The sequence below is a fragment of the Pteropus alecto genome, unplaced genomic scaffold (assembly GCF_000325575.1).
Source record: "Pteropus alecto unplaced genomic scaffold, ASM32557v1 scaffold143, whole genome shotgun sequence".
Classification (NCBI taxonomy): domain Eukaryota; kingdom Metazoa; phylum Chordata; class Mammalia; order Chiroptera; family Pteropodidae; genus Pteropus; species Pteropus alecto.
This window is the reverse complement of record NW_006434828.1, coordinates 2,296,727-2,306,283: the sequence shown is the minus strand read 5'-3', so window position 1 is coordinate 2,306,283 and position 9,557 is coordinate 2,296,727. Positions and strand designations below refer to the sequence as shown.

The window sequence follows — 9,557 nt, the reverse complement described above, 5'->3', positions numbered from 1 at the left end:
TTGTAGTTCTTCCATCTTGTGTCTTCTTTGACATTACCTTGGCTATTCTAGGTCTTTTGAATTTTCTATAAATTTTAAAATCGGTTTGCCAATTTACACACACATACATACACACACACACATACATACACATACATACACACATACATATACACACACATGCACACATACATACATGCACACACACATAATACATACACACATACATACATACATACACACATACACACACACACACACACACACACATACATACAAATAAGAAGCTCAGAGACCCATCCACGTTACTCAGGATGAGTTAAATGAAAACAAAGGGTCCCTCAGATTGAACCAGATGGGGCCATTGCTTGTCACATGAAGGGAGGACGCACGAGATGGTGACCCACAGGGTATCTTGGTATGGGTATTAATTAGAAAGAACTTCCGGTAGGATTTGAGCTCGTGGTGGGTGACTCCGGGCCAGGCTCAAGGAAATGGGACTTTTGCCCTAGGTCAGCTGTTGTCAAGAAATGAAATAATCTAATCTACCACGGCGTGTGTACTAAACCTTACGGCTAAAGCTGTAGCTCGGCCAGGATGCAGGGTGTCTGGGTATTTCTGGCAGTGTCCACACATCGTCACAGCGTGACCTCACTTTGTCCTGGTGCATCGGGGTTGCAGCGTGGCTTCCTCTGAGGCTGACGTTCTCTGAGACCTTTCGTGTGCTGCGGGAGAGCCCGAGGCCTGGCTGCGCGTGCTGCGACAGCTTCTCTCCTCCTCGGTGCAAATGGTTCAATTCCGTGACTTGCCCGGTTTTCGCTGTGTTGATTTTTCCCACTCAGAGTAGCCCAGTGATTTATGAGGCGAAAGTCAGTTTGAATGTGTGGACTGGCAACATATGAGTAATTTAATAAAACGGCATCCAAGAAATAGCTAGAATTTTAACTAAGAGGAACACAAGGTTCACCTTTCCCAGGATCTTTTGATTAATTTTATAGTTTTAAAAAATGGACTCGGGTTAGGAAGATAGGAGAAGTAATAGTGAAAACGAACACTTCGTATAATGCTAGAGGTATGTGAGCAAAGAGAAAAGCGATGAGCCCAATGCCTGGGAGGATGCCGTGGCCCCCGGGGAGACAGGTGCATTCCCTGGGCGGGCGGTCGGTAGCTGTGCGGTAGCCGTGCACGGGGAGACACCCGCGGCCTCAGCTGGCTCTCTCTTCCTGTACAGCAAAGGGGGTCTGAACCCTTTCTGCTAGTAACAGTTCACGATTCCGCAGGTTCTGGTTTCTGGAGTTCGTTTCTAAAGGCTGCTTTCATTTTTAAAGTGAGTCGTAACTTAGACCGCAGAGCCAAATTAAAGTCGAGTAAACTCAGAAAGGTTGGGAGAACTTAAAGTATTTCAAGAAGTGGATATCGTTTGGGTAAGAAAAAAAATGGCCCCCTTTTTAGTGATTAATTTAAAAAAAAAAAACCCAGAGGTAAACACACGTGCACCGAGTTATAGCTGTAATGTTAACGTGATGGTGCCGTAGGATGCGACGTTCAGACTCGAAACAAATGCAGGAAGAAAAGCAGGTGAACGCCCGCCGTGCACGGGCTCCCCCCTCTCTCCCCTTCCCCTGCAGCGGCCGAGAGTGACGCTGCGGACATCGTCTTCCTGGTGGACAGCTCCGACGGCGTCCGGTCCGAAGGCATCGCACACATCCGGGATTTCATCATCAAGATCATTCGGAGGCTCAACGTGGGCCCCAATAAAGTGCGGATCGGGGTGGTGCAGTTCAGCAACGAGGCCTTCCCCGAGTTCTACCTGAAGACCTACAAGTCCCAGGCGGCCGTGATCGATGCGGTCCGCCGCCTGAGGTTCAAAGGCGGGGCCCCGCTGAACACCGGCAAAGCTCTGGAATTCGTGGCACGAAATCTCTTCGTCAAGTCTGCCGGGAGCCGGATCGAAGACGGCGTGCCCCAGCACCTGGTGCTGTTCCTGGGCGGGAAGTCCCAGGACGACATTTCTAGGTTTTCACAGGTGATACGCTCCTCGGGCATTGCGAGTTTAGGGGTCGGTGACAGAAACAGCGACCGCACGGAGTTGCAGACATTCGCCCACAACCCCAGGCTGGTCTTCACGGTGCGGGAGTTCCGGGATCTCCCCAACCTGGAAGACAGGATGATGAACTCGTTCGGGCCCTCTGGGGTCACCCCCGCACCTCCCGGAGTGTACACGCCTCCCCCGCCGCACGCAGGTACGAGAGGTGGGGCCCCTGACCGCGGAGTGTGACATCAGTGTCTCTTTTTTCAATGGAAAGATGTAATTAGCATTCGTTTGAATAACTTTCTCTTCTCAAGGTTGTTGGTGCAGATGATAGTTGAGATTAGGTTCTAGGAAAACAATTTAGGTGAAATTGTAGGAAACACATCCCAGAAAGCCTATGGCCGTTGATTCTTCCGTGAGCACATGAGGCTAATTACAGCCCCGCTGAAAGCTTCATGTTGAGGGGCGACAGCAAACTCTTTGGCTCTCGGAATAGACAGTTGGCCATCTCTGAAGTTGGCCAACCCATGCTCCACTCTGCTCCAGGTTTGGCCATTTGCTATAATTAGGAAATTGTCCCCAAATGCCATCAATTTTCAGCAGGGTCCCACGAGACTCTCAGCATGGGGGCAGGCAACCCTCGAAGGCGTTTGGGGGCCGCTCCCCACTTTCCAGTCTGTCCCTGCCAGCCCGTCCTTGCTCTGCCTCGATCCCATCTCCCCTGACGCCTGCCAGACGTCACCCCTCATTTTTGGCCGGAGGAAATGTCTGTCTAGCGGTGTTCCCGAGAACCCCGAGGCCTCGGAGCCCTGAGCTCGGAGCGCGACACCATTTTGCACGCAAGCCGACTCGGTCCCTGAGTTCTCGCGTCCCCTTTGCGTCTTGTTTAAGCGACCTGCCACCTGCCGCCTCGTTTCTAGCACAGTGTCCTGAGGGCTGTGAATTCCAGGCCCGGACGAGCGCGAAGGCCTTGGCCGTGGGCGCGCGCCGGGAACGTCTTCCCTCAGCCCTTTTCCCTCTGCATTTCGTGTGTCCGTGTTCCGGATATGGAAACCAAATGTCTCCTCATCTTTGTTTTGCTCACGTTCAGATAAAAGGAAAGCCGACATCGTGTTCCTGCTGGACGGTTCCATCAATTTCCAGAGGAACGGTTTCCAGGAAGTGCTCCATTTCGTGTCCGAGATCGTGGACACGGTGTACGGCGAGGACGGGTCCATCCAGGTGGGGCTGGTCCAGTACAACACCGACCCCACCGACGAGTTCTTCCTGAGGGACTTCTCCACCAAGCAGCAGATCATCGACGCCATCAACAAGGTGGTCTACAAAGGGGGGAGGCACGCCAACACCAAGGTGGGCCTCGAGCACCTGCAGCTGAACCACTTCGTGCCAGAGGCCGGCAGCCGCCTGGACCAGAGGGTCCCGCAGATCGCCTTTGTCATCATGGGAGGCAAGTCGATGGAGGACGCTCAGGAGGCCAGCCTGGCGCTCACGCAGAAGGGTGTCAAGGTGTTCGCGGTGGGCTTGGGGAACACCGACTCCGTGGAGGTCGGGAAGATCGCGTCCAACAGCGCGACGGCGTTCGTAGTGGGGAATATCCAGAAGCTGTCGGAGTTGAAAGAGCAGGTTTTGGAGACTCTGGATGGCGCGATGCAGGAGACCTTATGTCCGGGCGTGACCGACGTTTCCAAAGGTAATCTCCGTCGCGGGCGTGCGTTCAGTCCTGTCTCGTCAACGTGCACGAGCGACATCGTTATCCAGGTCCCCAGCGTGGCCTACGATACCTTAAGCCTTTGGTTATGTCAGACATTTACTTATATCTGCGTGGGCTGGATCCTGGTGGTCACGTAGCCCACGGGTCCCCAACTCTCAGGCCGCAGACGGACTCCGTGTGTGGCCCGTTAGGAACCGGGCCGCACAGCAGGAGGTGAGCGGTGGGCGAGCGAGCGAAGCTCCATCTGTATCTGCATCCGCTCCCCAGCGCCGGCATCACCGCCTCGGCTCCGCCTCAGGTCCTCAGGCGCTAGATTCTCCTAGGAGCACTGGCCCCTGGTGCCACAAAGGCCGGGGACCGCTGCCGTGGCCACTGGTGTTGGGTGTGCTTACGGGATGGGAGTGGACTCCTGTCTCTCCTTGTCCTTAGGGGACTTCCCTTTTCTCCTTAGTTTAATCTCCCAAATAATTCGAACCTAGTGACCTCTGTATCTGTTCTTAAGTTTATTAGATCAGTTATACGAGACCAGAGTACTTGAGTTCTCAAGTGCATTTAATTTAAAGCGCAAGCTTGAGGGGCATTTAACGGCAATTATGTATCTTCCCCCCCCCCCCGATTAATATCACGAAAAAAGACAACGTGCTAAGGTGGCCTACGATTTTGGCCCCTCGACGCCAGCACCAGCTTTCCCCGGGAGAGGGGCAGATCCGAGTGTGTCTCACGGCTCACCTCAGAGGTCTCATTTTGCCCTTGACCGTGGCATCCGGTCCATGACCCGGGGCTGTGCTTGTGTGTTGAGCTCATCTCCGCGGCCTCCTCATGCTCGCTGCCCGCTCTCCCCTTCCCAGCATGCAATCTGGATGTGGTTCTGGGCTTCGACGGCTCGAGGGATCAGAACGTCTTTGCGGCTCAGAAGGGCCTCGAGTCAAAGGTGGAGGACATCCTGAAGAGAATCAGCCAGATGCCGAGACTGAGCTGCAGCGGCGGCCAGTCGCCCACCGTGCGCGTGTCGGTGGTGGCCAGCACGCCCTCGGGCCCCGTGGAGGCCTTCGAGTTTGCCGAGTACCAGCCCGAGCTGTTTGAGAAGTTCCGGAACATGCGCAGCCAGCACCCCTACGTGCTCACCGCAGACACGCTGAAGACCTACGGGGCCAAACTCAGGCAGTCCTCACCAAACACCGTCAAGGTGCGCGCCCCGGGCCTCAGCTCCCTGTGCGGCCCCGGGCTCGGCGCGGTGGGCAGCACCGGCTCTGACCCGCCACCACGGCCTGGAGCGGGGCACCCTCCTTGTCTTACCTAAGCTCTCAAAACAATCCTGGAAACCCGGCTTGCGGGATTAAGCTTGAGTGAGCAGACTGTGAGATTAATTCAGGTTTATATCCTACCCGTTCACCAGCTCTGTTCCCTATACACATCTCTCCTCTCTCGTGCGTGTGTACACACCTACGCGTCACTGCGCACACGCGCGCACGCACACGAGTTCCAGAAACCGTCGCATCAATAGGAGAGTGAGGAACACTGGTTTTATTTTCATCGCTGCTGTGTTTCTTTTAAGTCAAGTATTACCGTCCACCTGCTTCCTTTCTACCCCGTTTACTGCACAGTGTCACAGGGCTTTGAACTTGGGCTGATGAAAGGTTTTCGGCGCTGGCCCTCGGTTTCCTGAACTGCAAGGGGAGGCGTTCGAAGGGGCTCGTCTCCCTTCCAGGGGTCTGTGAGGTCCCTTTAACTTCTGCTGGGATCTGACTCACCTTTTATCACCAGGTGGTCATTCATCTGACTGATGGGGCGGATGGAAGCCTGGCTGATCTGCACAAGGCGTCCGAGGAACTCCGGCAGGAAGGTAGGTTCCGGGGCTTTCTAGACATGAGAGGGGGAGCTGGGTGACCACCGCTGTGCTGGTGACAGAGGGCTCACTCCCGGGGTCCTGTGGGAGCACCCCGCCCCCGGCGACCCGGCCCTGGCGCCCGAGGACCCCGGACGCACCACAGACCGAGTCCCGGCGCAGGCCTATCAGCTTCTCAGGCTCGTTCGCGTGGGAGAGCATCTAGAAAGCTCGCTGGTTTGCAAAGGAGGACAAAGGTTTGGTTCATGGAGCCGTGTAAACTAGGAGTCACCTTCGCAGCCAAAATACCGCTCTATTTTCAATTTGCGATGATCACAGTTCAGAAATGCTGCATCATTAAGTGAAAATACACTTTATCGTCAGGTAGGTAACCAAAACATGCTTTCCAAATTGAAGGTGACTGGATAAGCTGTGAAGGTGACTGGATAAGCACGATGCCTGTCATCAGATGCCGTATTTGGTTGGCCCTTGCTTTGGAAACTGGTAGCACTGACCAACACCACAAGTTTAGGGAGGGTTTATGGGAGCGAAATCTATCACAGGGATATTTTGTGTATGAGCCTGTTTTTCGTGAGCGATGGCGACGAGACCGGTATTATCTGATTTTGGAGGTTTGCTATGTCCGTCTTTCCTGCAGCATGCCCGTGCTATGCAGGGGGACGTCTGATCATTTCTGTATGAATACACTTCGTGGTGTCCCTTCCCGTGTTTGCATTAACCCATTGACTTATTGACATTGACGTAGCCAAGACCGTTGCTCTCAGGAGTCCAAAGCTCCAGTATTTCAGCTCTTCGGGGTGGGTGACTGGTCGCATTAAACATCTTGCAGCGAAAGGCCAAATTTTATAAGACTTTTTTTTCAAAAAAAAAAAAAGTCGATGATGGCCAGAGAGGAGAGGGGTTCAGGGGCTGGGAGAATGGGGTGAAGGGTTAGAGAAGTAGAAATTAATGGCTGATGGATGGTCACGGGGGTGGGGAGCACAGCAGAGGGAGAGCGGTTAGCATATTCATGTTGGCCAGGTGGAGGGTCAGGGGACAGAGGGAGCAATTGGGGGGATCGTTTTATGAACTATATAGATGTCTAACCAATGTACTGTGTACTTGACACTAATTTAAATAAATTGAAAAAAAAAAGTCGGAAGGAAAAAGGCGTTGAGCCTCCTGCGCCCCGAGGCTCAGGGAGCGTGCCTCTCCCCACAGGCGTCCACGCGCTGATCCTGGTGGGGCTGGAGCGCGTGGCCAACCTGGAGCAGCTCATGCAGCTGGAGTTCGGGCGCGGGTTCACGTACAACCGGCCGCTGAGGCTGAACCTGCTGGACCTGGACTACGAGCTGGCAGAGCAGCTGGTAGGTTCCTGTGTCTCCACCGCGGGGGGGACCTGCCTCGTCTCCCTAGCCTGCGTGAGTTCTGGAAACAGGGGGGCCCCGCGCCGGAAAGACAGCGAGCTAGGAGGCGGCCCCCGTCTGCATGTCCGGGGCTCTCGCTAACGAAGGTCTTTCCATTCCCAAGACTGCCGAGAAGGCAAAACACGGGCAGACCGTGCTGTGGCATCGGGAACGGTGTCCGCGGAGTCGGGAACGGTGTCTGTGGCGTCGGGAACGGTGTCCGCGGCGCCCACGATGAAAGCGCGGCTGGGCGGGGCAGACAGCGCTCCCGGGCGGAGAAGGGCTTTGGTCTTTCTCTTCTAGTTTCCTTTGGGGAGCAGGAAGGCGCCCTCTGGGGCTCCCCGACCTGACGGGCTCAGCCCCTCTCGGCGGGAGGTGTGGGAGTGGGGGCTGGAGTGGTCGCCCCAGAGGTCCTTTGGCGGTGGCGACTGGGCTCCAGGGTGAACGGACTCTGCCCCTTCCGTCCCTTCCGTCCCTTCTGCCCCCTTCTCAGCGTTGGAATTAGGATTTTTAAAACCCCGTTGGAAGGACATCGAGTTAGTTGGCGAATCCAGGGTGCGGGGGACAGTGAGAGCTCTAGGAGTAGACCGTGCTGTGGCATCGGGAACGGTGTCCGCGGCGCCGGGAAAGTTGTCCGCGGCGCCCACGATGAAAGCGAGGCTGGGCGGGGCAGACAGCGCTCCCGGGCGAGCTCGCCCCAGGAGAGCTGGCCCCAGGAGAGCTGGCCCGGCCGCCAGGAGCTTCGCGGGTGGCAGTGCACTTCGGCTGTGCGCTCCCCGCTCCAGGCCGGGGGCCGGCAGGGCACGTCGAGGTGTGGCACGGGTCTTCGGGGCGCTGGCTTGTGGCCGAGAGGCAGGCACGCGTGGGCGTGCCCCTCACCACGGCTGCCCCGGGCCCCCTGCAGGGTGCTGTCGCAGTTTGTGACCTGAGGACGGGCGATGGGTCTCCATTTGGGGCCGCCTTCTGTCCTGACCACCTACAGTTCGTTCTGTTAGGTTTTGCTCTTTGGAGCTTAAAAAAATACATAATATGCTTAATGTTTGAAACTTGAAGATCTATGTTGGAACCTTCTAGAAACGAGGCCTAGCCGGAGGAGACTGTGTATAGGATGTATTTTACTTCGATTGCTCTTCGGTTTCCCACTTGTGACTTCCCGCCCCCACCCCGACTGCTAAGCCACCAGACGGGCGGCCCGTGCCAGGCCCGTGGGAGGCCTTCGCCGGTCACCGTGGGGCCCTTAGGTTCCGGCCTTTGCGGCAGAGCTATGCCCTCCTCTGGACGTTTACTGAGACCGCAATGTTTTTTTCGTTTTGACAGGACAACGTGGCCGAGAAGGCTTGCTGTGGCGTGCCCTGCAAGTGCTCCGGACAGAGGGGGGACCGTGGACCCCTCGGCAGCATCGGGCCCAAGGTGTGGAGGCCTCGCCCTCTCCTCGTGCCCGAGACTAGGTTTCAGAGGCCGGTGGGGACCTGGGCGGGCGCGTTCTGTGCTGTTACTGCACGGAGTCGGGGCGGGATGGTCTCGGGGGTCGGTGGGCGGTGCAAGGGGGGCCGGCGCCCACGTGTCCGCCTCCTTCTCCGGGTCCCCGGGGCGGGGAGCTGCTCCTTCAGCACCGGTTCTCCGGGCCGCGGGGAGCGTGTTGTAACCAGCGGCCTCGCTGTGCGTGGTCGGCCCGGATGCTCAGCTTCGGCCTCTGAGTTACGGGACACGGCTGGCCATTCTTGGTCGGTCGGGAGCCTTAAAGATCCTGATAGAAAGAATAATCGCACCGAAGTAATGAGGGGAAAACTGTTAAGTTCAGGGGCACACCGAGGCCATGGCAAATGTTAGCCCGCTCTACGGCGCGGAGAGGTTTGGGGAGACACAGAGCTCCCCGCCCCCCGAACCTGTGGGTTTCACCCGGGAACCGACTGACTTCGTTGCAGGGCATCTCCGGAGAGGATGGCTACCGAGGGTACCCCGGTGACGAGGGAGGACCGGTAAGTGAGGTCGTCTCTCTCCCGCGGTTTTGACCCCACCCCGTCCTCACGCGCTGGGACTGGACCGTGGGCCTCGCGTCTGCTCGGGCCGCGGGGCGCCCCCAGCGGGAGGAAACGGATGTTGAGCTGCCTGAACGCCATCCCTCGATTTCCACATGACGCAGACAGCGCGGTGACAAGAACTTGACAAGTCCACGGGGTCTTCCGTCTTCTGTGTCATAGGGAGGCGTGAAGTGGCCTCTGAGACCGAGCGCATACTCCGTGTCCACAGGCTGAGACACCCACACAGGGATGGGGCAGCGGGCGCAGGGTGCAGGGAATCTGCTCGGTTGTAGTTGGGGTTACTCCCTTTAGGGGGGTCTCCCAAGGAGGGTTTGCTGGCTCGGATGGTCGGCAGCCCCCCAGGGGCCTTTGGGAAGTGGCACTTGGGATGGACACGGCCTGAGAGGCTTAGAGACACTGTGAGGACGCCCAGACTGGGCGGGGATTAAAGGCCCCAGGGAGCAGGTGGGGTCACGGGGTCCAGCCGGGGCGCAGGCTACATTGGAGAGCCAGGAGCCAGGGCTGCAGAGAAGCAGTTGAGCTGAGGGGTCTCCGCGGGGGCGCAGCACCCACCTGCACAGGA

At 57.1% G+C, this 9,557-nt stretch overlaps 1 protein-coding gene across 1 annotated transcript in view; it reads left to right on the top strand.

Moving 5' to 3' along the window:
* COL6A3 (collagen type VI alpha 3 chain) overlaps positions 1–9,557 on the top strand; it is an 81,404-nt gene that overhangs the window by 35,759 nt on the left and 36,088 nt on the right. The window contains 7 exon segments of the mRNA XM_025045424.1: positions 1,608–2,222; positions 3,102–3,701; positions 4,571–4,908; positions 5,487–5,565; positions 6,769–6,914; positions 8,271–8,363; positions 8,879–8,932. Coding sequence (XP_024901192.1) covers positions 1,608–2,222; positions 3,102–3,701; positions 4,571–4,908; positions 5,487–5,565; positions 6,769–6,914; positions 8,271–8,363; positions 8,879–8,932 — 1,925 coding nt within the window.